Source organism: Brienomyrus brachyistius, chromosome 6, assembly GCF_023856365.1.
Source record: "Brienomyrus brachyistius isolate T26 chromosome 6, BBRACH_0.4, whole genome shotgun sequence".
Taxonomy (NCBI): Eukaryota; Metazoa; Chordata; class Actinopteri; order Osteoglossiformes; family Mormyridae; genus Brienomyrus; species Brienomyrus brachyistius.
Window position 1 is genome coordinate 30,141,109 of NC_064538.1, and position 16,881 is coordinate 30,157,989.

The window sequence follows — 16,881 nt, forward strand, 5'->3', positions numbered from 1 at the left end:
TACACCCAGTAATCTTAAATAGACACTTTTTAAATATTTTTTTATTTATAAACAGGTGTAACTTTAAGATGAAGTGAAATCTGAACTGATCAAATAAATGCAAACATTAATATTGAAATATTCATATTATCATACATTAACAAAATACAAAAAAATTTGCACCGATCAAACGTAAAAGATGCGTATTCCAAGCAAGAATAAATCTGACTTCAGTATAAGAGTACATCTATGTACGAAACAAAATGCTTGTAGGCACAGGTGTAAATTAAGTGTTACTTTAAGGATTTTCTTTCTGCCGTGCTGGCCATTATAACATGCATATTCCTATTAGCTTATTATTCTTATAAGGTATTAAGTTGATGTTATTTGTTGGAAAAAAAAATTATAGGTCAGGTGCTAAAATATCCCATTGACAAAGACATACAAAAATGATTTCAAAATCACTAAGCTCATTCAGAGTAACCTGGGTTATACGAAAACATGAGCAAAACTTTGGCCAAGAAGTGTAAAAATAAAAACAACACAAAAAACAACAAGAACCTCTTCTTCACATATGACTGACCTCGGCATGGCAAACAACATCTGAAAATGTTTCCAGCCCAAAGTGAAAAACTCAAGTTGCACTTTCACATTGATATCACAGCATAGTGACCCAGATACCTACGGAAAGCTTAGACTAAAACCGTGCAAATATACAGAGCGTAAATATCTACAGTTGTCAGATCTTTGGTCTCGCAAATGATGAGTCCATTGCATACATCGTGAGGAACCTATCTGCCTTAGGAGGAGTGACAGTATCCAGTAATAGCTAATTTCTAAACGGCAAAATTTGTTGGTATGTATCCATGCACAAGTTTACATTTGACTCAGTATATATGTACAAAGAGATGCACAAACACAGTAATGCACATTCATGGACTACAGACACTAACTGTCATGTTTATAACTTCCATGTTCAGACAATCAGGACAAACATAAAGATCACACATGTTTCTGCATTCTTTATGTCACTGACCGGAGCCTTCTGCATGCTGGCACACAGGGTCTGGTCCCGGAGTCGAGCATCATAGGTGAGGCGGACGAGAGCACAAAACTTCTGGAATAAACCAAGAGGAGGACACACAGTGGCAGACCCGCCTCACAGCAGTACTGAGACGCCCCGTTCAGATCGATCATTTAGACGCAACGTAGGCACTATGTAACAGAGTGGAGTGCTAGAACAGCAACTCCTGGTCATTCCTTCTTCCTGATGGGCCATGTGGCGACTGGCTATCTCAGCAAACACCATGCCTTCGAAGATAAAGGGGGTGACTATTTAAAACATGCCGGGCCGCAGAATCTGGCATGCCTTAAAAATGTGCCACATGGATGGAAGTTGGAGGAAGCAAGAGTGAACACACAGCAGTGAGGGAAGTACAGCTCTAATCACTACAGCCATTCTTACACTTTAGTATGCAATCCTACAAATCAACACAGACGCCTTCAACTGTACCTGAAACGACGGCTCGACTCCAGCCTAGAGCAGTCTAACAATGTCTAAATCACAGGAACAGATGGATACAGGTGATTCACCACATGCAACTATGAGACAACAAAGGCCAGCTTTAATCAAGGCTGCCCAACAAATATGTAAGAGAAATAGTATGGACTTAAAACACAAAAAGATTCTAAAGGCCTACGAATATGTATAATTTTACAGAAAAAAGTAAAAAGAAAAACAATTGAATTGCATTATGAAATGACAGTATATAGGCACTCCACACTGCATTGAAAATGGTCTTTCATTCCGGCTTCATAATAAAATAAAATTTAAAAGGAGAGGTGATACACAGAGGTGGTCATCTGGTCCTACTGTACTAAGGCACCAGAGGTTTAAAAAAATCCACTCATTTTTCTTTTTTTAAAAAAATTAAAAAATTAAAAAAAAACTTTCAAGTGTTTGCATTTGAAGGCAGTCGACATGAGTGCATAAGAGAGACTTTTTCAGGTCTCTGTAACTGCTTTCACGCCTGAGCGCTTGACATCTTCTGCAGCAGAGGGAGCTGTAGAGCAAAAAGGGAAACACGCATGTTAAACTCGGAGCAGGATGTCAACTATCCGCAACTCCGCCTTGCGCAAAGGGGAATTCTGGTAGTAATAAGTGGTAATACGTTTCATTTTCACTTACCCTTTTATTCTTCTGCATCATACCATGAAAGAATTACCACATCTGTGACTGTCTGTGTGACTATGAACTTTGTTGTTTCTAAAGTAGTAAAGGGCAGCAGCGTGCCCTCAAAGCCATCACCTTTTCTCACGCACCTTCAAATCTTTATTTTGTTTGAGAATCTGTTTTTCAGAGCTTCCTGATCTTTGCTGGTTTGTTTGTTTTTTGTGTGTGGGGTTTAAGATGTTAAGATGTAAACAGAAGCTTCACAATGTATCTGTACTCATACAAGTGCAAAAGGCAAAACAAGCCTCATCAACATTATCATCATCACTAAGAAGGGTTTGACGTGCACCTTTTAATATGAGCTATAATGGGCAGACTGGCAGATGATATGAAGGTGCATTCGTGTTTGCGTGGGTATGTCAGTGATAGGACACGGAATGAGTCCTCTTCCTGCTCACCTTCGACAGGTCCACGCCCGTCAGCGCGTTCACAGTCACGGGCAACTCTGCCAGCAGGCGGTTCACCTCCCCAGTCACACGGCTCCCCTCCCCGCTCAGGATCACGATCTCATTGGTCCGGGCGAGGGGGGCAGCTACCTTCCCTGCAATCTGGACACGCAAAAGTGTGGCTTTAAGTGGCTCTCTGCGGAAGGGGGCTCAGGACCAGTGGTCTGGCTACTCTCAAGGCTCATAGCTTTAATCTCCTCCAACAGATGATCATCCATCCAACCATTTTCCAAACCGCTTATCCTACTGGGTCACGGGGGGTCCGGAGCCTATCCTGGAAGCAATGGGCACGAGGCAGGGAACAACCCAGTATGGGAGGCGAGCCCATCACAGGGCACACTCACACACCATTCACTCACACATGCACTCCTATGGGCAATTTGGCAACTCCAATTAGCCTCAGCATGTTTTTGGACTATGGGGGGAAACCGGAGTACCCGGAGGAAACCCCACGACGACATGGGGAGAACATGCAAACTCCGCACACATGTGACCCAGGCGGAGACTCGAACCTGGGTCCCAGAGGTGTGAGGAAACAGTGCTAACCACTGCACCACCATGCCACCCCTACAGATGATCATAACTGGCTTATTTAAGAAGTTGGAACAAAAGGCCTTTTGCATCTGTCTGTTTCAAACATTAGGTGTTTGGTGATGTGTATTTCATGTCTCAGCACAGAAAGCTGATGTACAGATGTACTTTCGTTGCCATTTTTAGGTAAGCTGTGCTCTCACCTTGGGAAGAGCCTCCAGCACAAGGGCAGTCTTCGCTGCATCTCCGTACTGCTGGTACGCTTCCGCCTTCAGCCTCATCTTCTCAGCCTCAGCCTTCCCCACAGCCTCGATGGAGGCAGCCTCTGCCTCCCCTATCCGCCGGATCTTCTCAGCCTCAGCCTGGGCTGTCAGCACCTTCTTAACCCTGTTGGGTGTGGGATGGGGAAGTTGTGAGTTCTTCAATTGGATCGCCATTTAACCTGAACCTGCCCAACGCTAAGAGCAACTTCATCGGTAACAGCCTAACAGAAAGCCATGAACAGGCGGGACAGTTAGTGAAATCACAGACATGAACATCTTCTGAAAAAGTGACCTTACTTGTGTCCCTCTGCCAGCTGCTGCATTTTATAGGCCTCAGCCTCAGCGGGCCTCTTAACCGTAGCGATGAGCTCTTTGTCCATCCTGGAAATCTCCTTCTCCTCAATAGTGATCTGCTTCTTCCGCTGGACCACCTGAATCTCTATCTCCTCCAGCCGGATCTTCTGCTGTTCCTTTGCGGCCTGCAGCTCATACGCCAGCTGGGCCTCCGCTTTCTGAACGCGGGAAACATTGTACCCGATGCACTGGGTTTCAGATTCAATGCTGTAACTGCAGCAACTAATATACGGTGTGTTTCTAGGCATTACAACACTGACATTCACAATACATAATATGGAGAATGTCTGCGAAGATGCAGAACATAATAAAAATATCATCCATCCATTCTCCAATTGCGTATCTTGGTAAGGGCCATGCGCAATAAAATAACACCATCAATAACAACATGAGTAGCAAGAATAACATCCCAAGTGCGGCACATTGCTGTCTCAGCCTTATTGGGCCTGGCTCGGGTACCTTAGTGTTCACTTCCTGGTTGAAATCTGCCTTTTGCATCTCCAGCTCTCGCTTGGAATACGCCATCTTAGTGTCAGCCTGGAACTTGACATCCATCATCTCCTTCTTGCACTCGGCTTCCTGAAAAACGAATCCTCATCACACCACTCCAGAGAAAGGCATCACTGCATGAAACAGCTGTTTCTCCATATCGACCACAGCAAGGATATCTTGGTGAACTTACTCTGATCCCAGCATCTCTCTCAGCCTCCGCCACACCGATGTCTGCATCTCTCTGCACAGCGGCAGTCTGGGTCTTTCCCAAGGAGCTCAGATAGTCCACCTTGTCATAGACATCCTGTGGGAGAAGACCTCAAAGGGTTTGACACGTCCGTGTCATGTAACAAGGGAAAGTGCAGGCAGAGCAAATTTCATCAAAGCTTGACGAGGAAAGCCCAGCCGCCCTACTGACCTTGATTGTGAAGCTGAGGATCTCAATGCCCATGCGACCAACGTCAGGAGCGGCCACCTCACGCACCAGTTTGGCAAACTGGTCTCTATCCTGGTAGATCTGCTCCACGGTCAGCGTGCCTGGCAATGAAAGGTCATGGGTCACTGGGAATGACGCCTGTAATGTGCTCCAAGGCAGGGCTTCAGTACGAAAATCATGCAAATGTCTCCATTCGCCACCAAGTCATACCCAAAATGGAGCGTAGGTGGCCTTCTAACGTCTGCAGTACAACGCTTTTGATCTCCACCACAGACTTTCCCAAAAACTGCTCACAAGCTACAGCCAGCAGCTCATTCTCAGTCATGACTTTCACCTAGCAAGAAGAAAAAACAGCATTAATGAGACGATCCAGAGAAGTATGTCAGGAAATCCCGGGGTCTTCAGTGCAGGCTTCAAAAAGATTAAGAAAGAGCAGTTCAGAAAGAATCAGAGCAATAATCAGAGCACTGTGTAGCTGTATAATGTGCCTGAACCTCCTCATAGTGAGACAGTGATTCCAAGAGTCAGATGGGAGCCTCATACTTTGTCATTGTTTAATGAAAGCAATTTCAGGATCTTTCCAAATGTAGTACAATCCAAGCCTCTTTTGGCTTATTTTGCCTTAAAAATGTATACTTAGTTAGATATCTAGTTACAAACAGCCTTAGAAATTTAAGGACACCCTCATTTCAATTAATGAAGGTTTCTGTCATTGTGAGGCTCCGGTCTGACAAAGGACACTAAACAAAGATCCTTGCTGTACACTCCCATGTGACACATTCAGTTAGCATACACATTCTGGTAGCCCACAATGACAAACAAGCATTAAAGCAACAGAGTTGTCTTTGAGGCTAGCTAGCTAGCAAACCACTTGCTAAATATATTCTTACTCTGCATGAGTAAGATGAAGATGTGTCCCTCTTCATCTCTATTAAGTTTGTGCCCACAAAGTCGTTCGCCACACAGCCAGAAAGTTTCAGGATGATTGAAAATGCAACCCCCCGCCCCCCCAAAGCAGGACTGCCACACCAACATCCCACCAATGCAATGCTCTTCTGAAACGTGGAGCCCACCTCTAATTCTGGATAACAAAATACGTTGACCATAGCTTTCCAGTCAGCAACAAATTTTTTTTACATGCCCCATGGCCCGTATAAATTCAGGAACACTTAATGTGCGTAAACCATATTACATTCATCTATAGCAGGGGGGCCACCACAGAATGACAGCAGTGGGGGTTCACAGGTGGTGCTGCCTAAGGAGGGACAATAGCTGCGTCAGCCCCGCCCACACACAGGGGGGCTATGATTTCCCAGGGCAACGACTGGGTGGCGCACAGGAAATGTACACCCAAACAGCTGAGGGTCTCAAGGTCAGCTTTCCAAGCAAGTGCGGGGGAGGGTATATGTTCTAACTGCACTGAAATAGCGTGCTCTGGCAACATTCATGGTGAGGAGATGACATCTTCTCCATCGACACTGAGGATGAGAAGTGAATCCATGCATCTGTATGGCTTTGAAGTGCTTAGGCTGTACCCCGCAAATCTGCCTTTACAATTGTTACAGGTGGACAAACATGCCGCCCATAAAAACCCAGAGGCTGGAGTATAGGCCCGTCAGAGGTCGAGCACAGGGAGGCTGGACAGCAAAGTTATTTTTAAAAGGGGCCACTCCAAAAGGGAAGCCAAACACTGGTAACCGAGTCAAGGTTCAAATGAGTATGATCACTATGGAAATTTTTCTGATTGGCTGCAGGCGAGAGCAGATGCTTTACTGAATTACCTATGAGTGAGGAGAGAAGTTTTTGCAGTTTTGCTATGGTGAACCAATGGGCCAAGATTGTAAGAAGGAAAGACTGTGATTTTCAAACTTTCATTGACAGCATCTAATATTGCAAACACACTGTTAATCTTTGTACAGAGAGAACAAAATAAGAAAACTTACAGAAAGGGAAGGTATGGATGCAGATTAGCATTTCAGGTAAAACAGCAAAACATTAAGATAAACATGTTGTTCTTTTTTTAAAGGTCAATCATTCCCTGCGAAATGAATACACCCCCCACATCAGGTAGAGTCTAGGTTTGAAAAATTTTGTTTCAATATACTACTTCTCAAAATTAGAATAGGATCTCGGAATTAACAAATGTAATGGTTACTTAAAAATGGCTGCCTGTATGTGTGGTATATGTGGAAAGGAACAGGAAAGCTAGTGGGGGTGTAGACACTTCAAAGAGAGCGACTGGCCTTCAACATAGCTTGTGGAGTGACTCTGTTCACTCGCTGCACGTCTGCACATCCCTGGAGGTCTGGGTGAAGCTGGACCAAAAGTGAGCTGAAGAGGCATTCTCCGGAGGTGAGCATTTACCTGTGCAACCCCAGTGACAGTAAGAGCTACACCCTCCGCTGTCTCTACATCCTCACACTTGGGCTGCAGGGTCATAATCTCAAGGGTAATCCTGTGGAAAACGTAAACAATTTGGCACGTTCTTGGTAAGCAATGAAAAAAAAAGGTGAGGGGGGGGTCAAAGTAACCCCAAACACCAACAAAAATGAAGCCCAACCTTCCCAGTGCGTTGGCAACAGTGCGTGATGTAATGCTGTTGAGAGTTAGGATACTCAGCTGGATATTATCTGTTAGTTGGAATTAACATGCAGGAGCAGACAGATAGAGTCCAGCAGACACATATTTTTTTCCGCTTTCCTTTTACCATGGATTAGTTTAACAGTCATTACGGGACCTATTGCCAAAGCACTCAGACAGCGCCAGAGCGAGAAGGGGACTGCATTTCCCAGAATCCTTTGCTACAGAAGGGAGGGGAAGAAGAGGCACACGGTTAGAGTCCTGATCGGTGTGTGTCGGACCCCCCAGGTGTGTCCTAAAGCGGTGCATTACCTGAGCGACCCCCGTCACGTCCAAGGGGACACCCTCCGACGTTTCGATATTCTCGCAGCGACAGAGGATGGTCATAACTTCCAGAGAGAGTCTACGCAGCAGGGGATGGCGTAAAAGGGGCAGGACAGCAGACGTATAAAGCCTTTTGTTAGTCACATAGAAAGGGAGCACGGCGCACATTCAGAAGGAAGCAGACGGCCCATGAGGCCGTGCAGGCCAGCGGATGTTCCCAGCACGCAGGCGAGGTTCCTACTCAGTAAGCAGCGGTGGTGGTATTACGATAAGTATCAGTGACTATCACCTATGACACATCCCACTCAACAAAACACTACACCCCATCTCAAAGCCAGGAGTGTTATTGTTGGTATTACTGCTGTTCTGATCTTTCTCTGAGAGCGACCAGTCCCCAGGGCATAGCAAAAGCACTTTATTCTAAAGCCTCACGTATTATCTACTCTCTAAATTAGTGAAATATTCATGACTCCATTTCAAAGTTCATAAGCCTTTTGGTCATCCCTGTTGACCAGAAATCATGGATGGTAAGTCGTGTTATGCAAATAATGGCAACTTTTAACCAGGGACTCTTGACGAACAGCTGCTGATAAACAATCCGGTTCCATCTTTGTTCGTTTTTTACTGGGACCTGTCCCCCAAATCAAATAGCCACCAGGGCCTTGGCAGTACAAGTTTTCCAGTCTTACAGTCAGAGCAGAAACATCTGAGTGGTTTGCAGATACCCCATGGGGTAGAGGAAAGATCCAAGGCCCAAAACAAGACCCAGTTATGGGCTGCAGGAACTTTCAGCCCCCCCACACCCCACAGTCAATCGTCAGCCACAGAAGCAACAGCTGACACCAGCGAGGCAACAGATGCCACACCCATTTATCTTGGACAGCCACTGTGCACAGAGGCAGCTGAACAAACTGACCGGCCCTACGCTGAACTGCTGCCATGGCGGCCTGGATGTGTGGGGGGGGGGGGGGGCTCCCGTGAGGTCCCCCGAGCCACAGATACAGAAAAGGCTCTGAAGGGCAGGGCCTCTCCTCAGGGCCTCCTCACAGCTCAGCTGCAAAGCGGAGAAGACGTAAGGGACGGTGCAAATAAGCTATGCCCCCCCACGGAAACTGCCATCGCAGAGCGACATACAAGATAAATTGCCCATGCTGTTCGGATTATAGGGAATACAGAGCATAACCCACCTGTAAATTAGCTTTCCTTCAAACAAACAAACTCATCTATCAAGCATCAAGGCTTTATTACAGCCAGAAAAAGAAAATCAAAAATCTATGATTAAATATCCAGAAAAACAGAGTGGCATACAAACGTTTGGGCACCCTTGCTTAAAATGCCCATTACTGTGAATAGTTAAGTGTCTTTTGGTGATCTTCTTCTCATAGTCAAAGACTATTTTATTTAATATTTTAAGCAAGATTACATTTTTATTTCCATCATTCATATGTACAAAATATCAAAACAATGAAAGCAAAAATTTGAGCACCCTAAGATATCTGAGCTCTCAGATGGCAATTACCAAGGTCCGAAGACATTCATTTGCTCCTCAAGACAATGGCTGGTTCACAATCATGGTTAGGAAACTCCAGATGAAAGCTGAACAAACATGACGTTCATGGTTGAGTAAGCAGAAGAAAACCTTTCCTGCATCCTAGCCACAAAATTCAGCGCCAGAAGTTTGCAAATGAACATCTAAACAAGCCTGGTGCATTTTGGAAACAAGTCTTGTGGACTGATGAAGTCAAAATCAAACTTTTTGGCCAAAATGTTCACAGGTCTGTTTTGGAAAAAAAGGGTGAATTCCAGGAAAAGGACAACTATTAAGCAGGGGGTGGAATGATCATGCCATGGGCTTGAGTTACAGCCAGTGGCACAGGGAACATGTCACTGGTTTTGCTGTTGCCCTCACGGTCCCCTGACCTAAACATCATTGGAAATCTGTGGATAGATCTCAAAAGAGCAGTGTATGCAAAACGGCGCAACAATCTTGCAGAATTTCCTCTTTTGCAAGGAGGAATGGGCAAAAATTCCCCAAGCAAGAATTGAAAGACTCTTAGCTGGCTACAAAAATCATTCACAAGCTGTGATACCTGCCACAGCGGCTGTTAATAAGTACTGACCATGATGGGTGCCCAAACTTTTGTTTCAGTTCCTTTTAATTTTTTGGTATTTTTTTTAACTGTGAATGATGGAAATGAAAATGAAATCTTGTTTGAAATATTAAAGAAATGTGTCATCTCTAACTATACCTTTTGATGATTAGTTCATCTTCTGCTCACTTAACTATTCATAGTGACAGACATTTCAAGCAAGGGTGCCCAAACTTTTGCATGCCACTGTAGCTCCCCATTACATATGTGAGTTATCGGTCTGTAGTGCGCAATGACTTCTACACATCACCAGTAACAGCAATGTGCCTTGGGTTCGAGACCTGAAGTTAAAGGTGGCCATATACTTCAAATGAAATCAATGGAATGACGTTGTTTTAGCAGGATGACGTCGTATGAGCTGTAATCACCGTGGTGACCACTGTTCCTGTGCACCGCCAGTGTGGGGTCCCCAAGGTAAACTTTTCCATTTCTTCTGATACCGCCTGCTGTCCATGATTGGCTGACATAAATGTGACACCGCAGGGTTGGTCAGCAGGACTAATTATGCAACTACCAATATGCTGTGCACTGCACCTTACTCTAAATAGTGTAAATTAATGTGTATATGTGCATTTCTGTTAATATAAAATGTTGTAACTGTGTAATGTTTGCCATGAACGTGTTTTGTTAGAGTGTAACCATGAGTGGAACATAAATTGGTAGCTTCCCTGTCTGTGTTGCTGCTAGTATTAGATCAATAGAGGCTGTTAATAAAGAGAGCAGCTTCCATTTTAAAAGAGCTGTCATCCCCTTTATAGATTCACGTACTCACCACAATATGTTTACTTTTACTCTGTATGTGGGTCTGCTGCATCATAAAAACTCTGCGCCCTGTAGGATTGTGGCATCACATAATACAAAGAAGGTAGCAGCATCATTTTAAATATGGTACCGATTGTTTGTGCTGACGTGTTCGATTTCATTTTGTCCGGACATCATTTGAAGGGTACAACCACCTTAAAACACCAAGCAGTGTGACAGACATGCGTCAGCTTGAGACCCGACAAGCAACATTTGTGGAGGGGGGGGGGGGGTAAAAGGTCTGACAGAAACCACATGGATGATGCTATACACCAAAATGTGTTAGTAGTGTTCTCCAGAAGGTTAGAAATCACACATACAACTGAAAAAGTGTATATGGACATAAGAACCACACTCACATGAAACTCACAAGACTACATGAATATAAGGACAACGCTCGTGCAACAACAAAGGACTACATGGACATAAGGATCACACTCAAATAACAAAAAGGGACTACATGGACATAACGATCACACTGATATGCCAACAAAGAACTACATGGACATAGGGACCACACTGGTATGCCTAAAATGGACTACATGGACTCATATGACTAAAAAGGATTACATGAATATAAGGACCGCACTCATGCAACAAAAAGGACTACATGGACATAATGACCACATTGTTGGGATGTATTGAGTTTTTAAGATATATCGATAAATTTTCATACGAGATACAGGATGAGACAATATTATTTAAATCAATATAGTTTATATTGCTTTGAAATTATACCCCTAGAGCCACCAGTTCGCCTATTTCTCTTCTTCCTGTCTCTAGCACAAGTGCACCCTTCCCTCCCCCCCCCCCCCCCCCCACGCACAAGTCCTGCATGCAGCAACAACATGGAGACAGACACAGACACAAGGCAAGCTAGCGAAGAGCAGCAGCTGGTTGGTAAAATTATATATGCTGGTAGTCTATTTCTGAGCTATTTTTTCACGTACATGTACAGCTGCCTGTTAATAAAACTGGCTGTGTGACATTGGGAACATTTGGCTCTGACTTGGAACTGCCTTTTTCTCATTACTCCATGGGGGAAAAATATCAAGATGTATATCATATATTGCTGTTTTGCTAAAAAATATCGAGATATGATTTTTGGTCCATCATCACCCAACCCTAAAACACTGATATGCCTAAACAGAACTACAAGGACATAAGGGCCATGCTGGAACACCTAAATAGGACTCTATGTGGACTTAAAGCTCAGACTGTAAAAACAAAAGAGGACTTCATGGACATAAGGGCCACATTTATATGACAAAAAACATGGACATATGGACCACAATGATATTCCTAAAAAGGATTAGATGGACAGAAAGACCACATTCATGCAACAAAAAAGGTCTACATGCACATAAAGACTACACTAATTTGCCTGGAAAGGACTACATGAACATAATGATCACACTTATACGTCTAAATAGGACAATAGAAGGACATAAAGCCCACACAGTAACAACAAAAAAGGGCTACATGGACATAATGACCACTCATAACCTAAAGGGACTACACAGTTATAAGCACCACACTCATACAGTCGTAATGCTCATGCAGCTCGGAGTGAACAGGGGTAATCTGTGGACACGTCACCAGGTCACCTGACCAGCTGCAGGCCAGGCAGGGAGAGCCTTACTTTTTAATGTCCGAAATTAGCCACCAGGCCCAAGCCCAACCTCCCACCACGTAGGTCTTCTGGTCTGAGCCACAGCAGCCGCCTGAGGGAGCAGAGGAGAGGCTTGAATGCATGGCAGACAGTATTCCAGTGCTGGACAGAACAAGTGAAAATCACACACTTTGCCCCTGAAAGCTATCACCTATATTATTTTTATTTTTATATATATATATATATATATATATATATATATATATATATATATATATATATATATATATATATATATATATATATATATATATATATATATAAATAAAAGTCTGGTTTCCCCCCACAGTTCAAAAACATGCTGAGGCTAATTGGAGTCACTAAATTGCCCATAGGTGTGCATGCGTGGGTCAATGGTGTGTGAGTGTGCCCTGAAATGGGCTAGCCCCCCCATCCTGGGTTGTTTCCTGCCATCGTGCTTCCGGGATAGGCTCCGGATATATGTTTGTATGTATGTTATTACACATTTAATTAATTTGCCACTAAACATCAGTCAGTGAGCATTATGAGCTTAATGGAAGGTACTCAGGTAGCAAGTCTAATGACGTCTAATCTTATTTAATGTATGATCTCATCTAATCTCATGTATAGTGACTCCGCTGCGTTTCTGCAGCACGCCGGTTTAATAAGGCCAGAAGCATCTTTCACTAACCAGTCAGCCATCACAGTTTCACCGTTGCTGAGCTACCGACAACCCTAAACCGCTGTGGTGTACCCAGTGGAAAACAGAGAATGCATAAAGAATGCAAATGAAACAACAGAGTTTTAGCTTCCTCTGTTCAGTTCCTGTGCATTTCTTATACACCTTATAAACCCTACTTTCTGACTGCAGGATGTTGGTCGTCTTGTGATTCCTAAAGTATATAAACCATCTCTAGCAAAGACTTTCACTTAGGATTTCTCCACCACGAAAGAGGTATGTGCATATTCTCTCAGCATTTAAACCTAGATGGAAGAGAGATGTCATTTTCAGCCAGCCCTACTGGTGCAGCTGCTCTTCACACATTCCTGTTTTTTTTTTCCTCAATAAAAACCTCGATACATTTTACTTAAGGAACTTCCGCGGTCATTCCTAGGCATTTATTGTTGAAAAAAATGCCCTGAAAAACTGAATATCACACTCTGAAGAGCAGGGGATGCTGGAATTTCATTACTGGCAGTAACAAACTAGTGGTAACGGGGCTTGTCTGCTGATCTAAAGAGCCCATATATCGTATTAGAGCCAGCATAACAACATATTTTCTCTTTATAGCTTTGTTATCATTCATATATATATGAATGATAAAGATCATGAATGATAAAGATTTATAATTCTGAATGAATGAATTCTAAACCCTTAAACTAAACCTAAAGACAAAAACTGGGACTTTTTTTAACACTGACACACTTTCAGTTACCGTTTAAGGATTAATGTGTTTATATCCTAAAAACAAACAGGCCTACATTCCTGTGATATCTAGAATATCCTCACTGCACCAGCACTAAGCTCGAATGTTTAAGTGCTTCCTTGTATTATGTGGGTGAAAGCTAAATCTAATATTGGGGAAACGGCTGGAAAGCTTCCGTTTGTGAAGAGGAAATCTCAACGCAATGATGGAAAAAAACACAACGATCGTTAAATAATCATAATGTGCATATCAGCATCAAAGCATATATATATATATACTGGAGTCAGAGCAGTTGCCAAGAAATTATTTTTGTTTATTTATTATTCAGTTTTACATACTAATGACATTTGCGTTTGACAATTATAAATAACAGTAATCCTGTTCTTTGGATTCAGAGATTATTTTCTAAATCGATTTTCAATATTAATTGATTAACCTTTAGGTGCAGTTCGGTATGCCTGTGTTTATGCATACCTTGGTGTCTGTATTAAGTGATTGGATTTTGGTTTGAGTTTATCTACAAAAAATGTTTTCACCTTCGTCTTAATTTTCTGCTACGACTTTGGAAAAGCTGCCCTTTCGACGGGAAAGTTCGCCCGCTGCACGGAGGGCGTCAGCCAGCCGAGAAAGGGGCGAAGAAAGGGGCGTCCTCTCTGCCCACCCTAAACAGAGCCGTGGATATAAGCTCACTTTCAGCGAAAATAAATATCACTCGCTGGTATACAGAGTATAAAATTCATCGCTAGTTGTAGGCACACATGCTCTCCCTTCCGTGCGGTGAAGTGAATGGGGGGGGGGGGTAACTATGGGTTTATGTGACTGCGGAAGTACGAGGAGACCCCAGCAACGGGGGGATGGGATCCCTGATCCCTCCACCATAAACCAGTACAGAATCTCCCGTCATAGCGAGGAGGGATGCTGCATTTAATCGTATAAATCGCAATAAAAAAGTGGGACTTGGCCGTTTCACCTTCGGTGAGGCTACTGTCATGGTGTTAGGAAATTCTGCAATATCCATGTAGTGTTGGGTTATCGTATTCACTCCTCATTCACGTTAGGTGAACTAATTTATCCATTTCCTGAGACAATGATACACACCCAAATGGAAGACGACTGCGCACGGACCCATCGTACAATTACGATTAAAATGTGGCTGGCAAAAATAAGTCTGAAGCGGGCTACAAAAAAAAAATCACATTAACCGATACAGTAAAAGGAGCGCATCTTGCAAGCATTACGAAACTGATGGCATATTTTGTTCCCAATTTAAAACCATCAAAATAAATGTTTTTTTTCATGCAAGAGATTAACTGCACGCAAATCGCATGCATTTAGCCGAGATTAAATTATGAAAAAAGCACTATACTGTGAGGAAGTGCGGGGCATCTCTTTGGATCGGCTCGCGTTGTAGGACATATATCCCTGTTAATGCGGAGCCCCTCCGAAAGCCTTCTCCGCCGTTAAGAGCCATCTTTGTTACGGAGCTGCCAAGTAATAAGAGGCAAATCACTGTACCTGAAACGACAAGGGCTTCATTTGGTCCCACGGTGTGGCAGTTGCCCATTATACTATTCTATTCCTTGTCTTGTTTGCTTAGTAGAGTATCGCCTCTTGATATTAGCAGAGATCGACGCTTTAGAAGCTGTTAACGTGCAATAAAGCCTGCAACCCTACAGCTACTGAGCGGCTCCGCCCCAGGATCCCGTGTGACTGAACATTTCACAACAGCAGCGTGCGATATACTGAGATGTCGATGAAACCAGAGCGCCGATTCGCTACTGTTACATTTTTAATGTATTTATGGAAAAACAACAAAACAGAAACACGCCCAAACAGAAGCGTTACATCATAACGTCTTTGTTGATGTAGCGTTAACGCGATCAGTGTAGGGTATCGACTGCAGTTATGTACGGGCAAAGATGGTAATGCTTTAATAACACTGTCGTAGTTTAATCCATAAACCAGGCAACTAACCCTAACCAGGCGGGTTAATCAGGCAGCGTGAGAGCCTGGCGCAGAATGACTGCGGATTCCCGTAAATTACGGAAAGTGTCCGCTTACTGTCTGCCTTTACCAAGCAGAGTTAAATGACCGGGCGACACTCCCAGAAAGTATGAGCTAGATTATGAATAGGCTCTGTGATGTTCATTATAAGCGATTATATTTTTCATATCTAGTCAAACCCCGGACTGCGAGTACCTTGGTTTGCAAGTATTTTGCAATACGAGCAATTTTTTTTAAATGAATTTTAACTTGATGAACGAACGAGGTCTTGCAATACTAGTATTATGTATACGCTTTGTCTGCCTAGCGTCACGTGATCACAACTGAGCCGATGGTTCTCCCTCGCTGCAGGATTGTGGGTAATCGTCTCCCATGCTCGGTATCAGTCAGCGTCTCCCACGCTTGGTCTCAGCAGTGTTGCCAACTTAGCGACTCTGTCGCTATATTTAGAGAATTTTTAGACCTATCTAACGACTCGTTTTCAAAAAAGCGACTAGCGAAAAATCTAGCGACCTTTTCTTATGTTATTGGAGACTTTTGGAGACTCTGACGTGAAAGTACGTATCGTTCTCTCTTCTCACCGAACAGCGGGTGCTGCCGTGGTCTCCCCTCCCGTCCCAAAACGCTCATAGACGGCCAGTCGTCGCGCAGCAGCCCCGCCCATCTGCAATCAGAGCAGGAGTCACCCCTCAACGTCCAACTGCAAATGAACCGCGCATGCGCGAACCCTCCGGTGGCTGATCCTGCCCTGGCTGTCAAAAATAAGAAACTCCGCCAGAGTAATCAAGACATAACTTACAAACACAAAACACTTTATATTGAAAGATGGATTGAAAATGATTTTATTTTAATCAATTATTGAATGAAGATCGTCTGTTGTTTACATATGAAAGGTTTTTGTCTGAGTATATTCCTGTTTCTACTAAAGAATATTGTATGGTTTTTGACGCGATATATAGTGGGGCAGTCCTCCTGCTATCATCGGCTGTAAAGGGCAGAAACTGCATTCTCCCTCATCTAGTTCCTGAGGATCTGTTTATACGCAACATGTGTCTTCTGAGCAAAGAAGTGACCAACAAAAGCACTAGACATATAATTCAGAGGTATATTGTTTCTTGCCAGCTGCAGTATTTTACTGGAATAATCTGTTCGGTGACATAGATTGAGAATGTACTTGGATGTTACCTAGGACTTTCATTATTTCGAATAAGGTGCGAGAGGTAACTTT

At 43.5% G+C, this 16,881-nt stretch overlaps 1 protein-coding gene across 5 annotated transcripts; it reads right to left on the reverse strand.

Moving 5' to 3' along the window:
• Positions 1 to 23: 23 nt before the first annotated feature.
• Positions 24 to 16,345, reverse strand: LOC125744630 (flotillin-2a). 5 transcript variants are annotated; one of them, XM_049016649.1, is made up of 11 exons: positions 16,235 to 16,345; positions 12,232 to 12,313; positions 7,627 to 7,717; positions 4,945 to 5,068; positions 4,717 to 4,835; positions 4,489 to 4,602; positions 4,266 to 4,385; positions 3,750 to 3,964; positions 3,393 to 3,576; positions 2,611 to 2,760; positions 24 to 2,042 (listed from the first exon to the last, which is right to left on the reverse strand). In XM_049016649.1, exons 1-11 carry the CDS (start codon positions 16,281 to 16,283, stop codon positions 2,004 to 2,006), a joined length of 1,287 nt encoding a protein of 428 aa, XP_048872606.1. In that variant the 5' UTR covers positions 16,284 to 16,345; the 3' UTR covers positions 24 to 2,003. The 5 variants fall into 5 exon arrangements, with proteins under 5 accessions (XP_048872606.1, XP_048872605.1, XP_048872604.1 ...); XM_049016648.1 differs by lacking the exon at positions 7,627 to 7,717 and adding an exon at positions 7,099 to 7,189 and having other exon boundaries at positions 16,235 to 16,342; XM_049016647.1 differs by lacking the exon at positions 16,235 to 16,345 and adding an exon at positions 15,165 to 15,469.
• Between the last annotated feature and the right edge of the window lie 536 nt (positions 16,346 to 16,881).

Excerpts from the sequence above, each read along its gene's own strand:
- LOC125744630 (XM_049016649.1), bottom strand. The coding sequence starts at position 16,283 with ATGAGCGTTTTGGGACGGGAGGGGAGACCACGGCAGCACCCGCTGTTC. Across the intron at positions 12,314-16,234 it reads ACGGCAGCACCCGCTGTTCG|GCGGCTGCTGTGGCTCAGAC; the intron begins GTGAGAAGAGAG and ends CTGCTCCCTCAG. Across the intron at positions 4,836-4,944 it reads CCACCTACGCTCCATTTTGG|GCACGCTGACCGTGGAGCAG; the intron begins GTATGACTTGGT and ends TTTCATTGCCAG.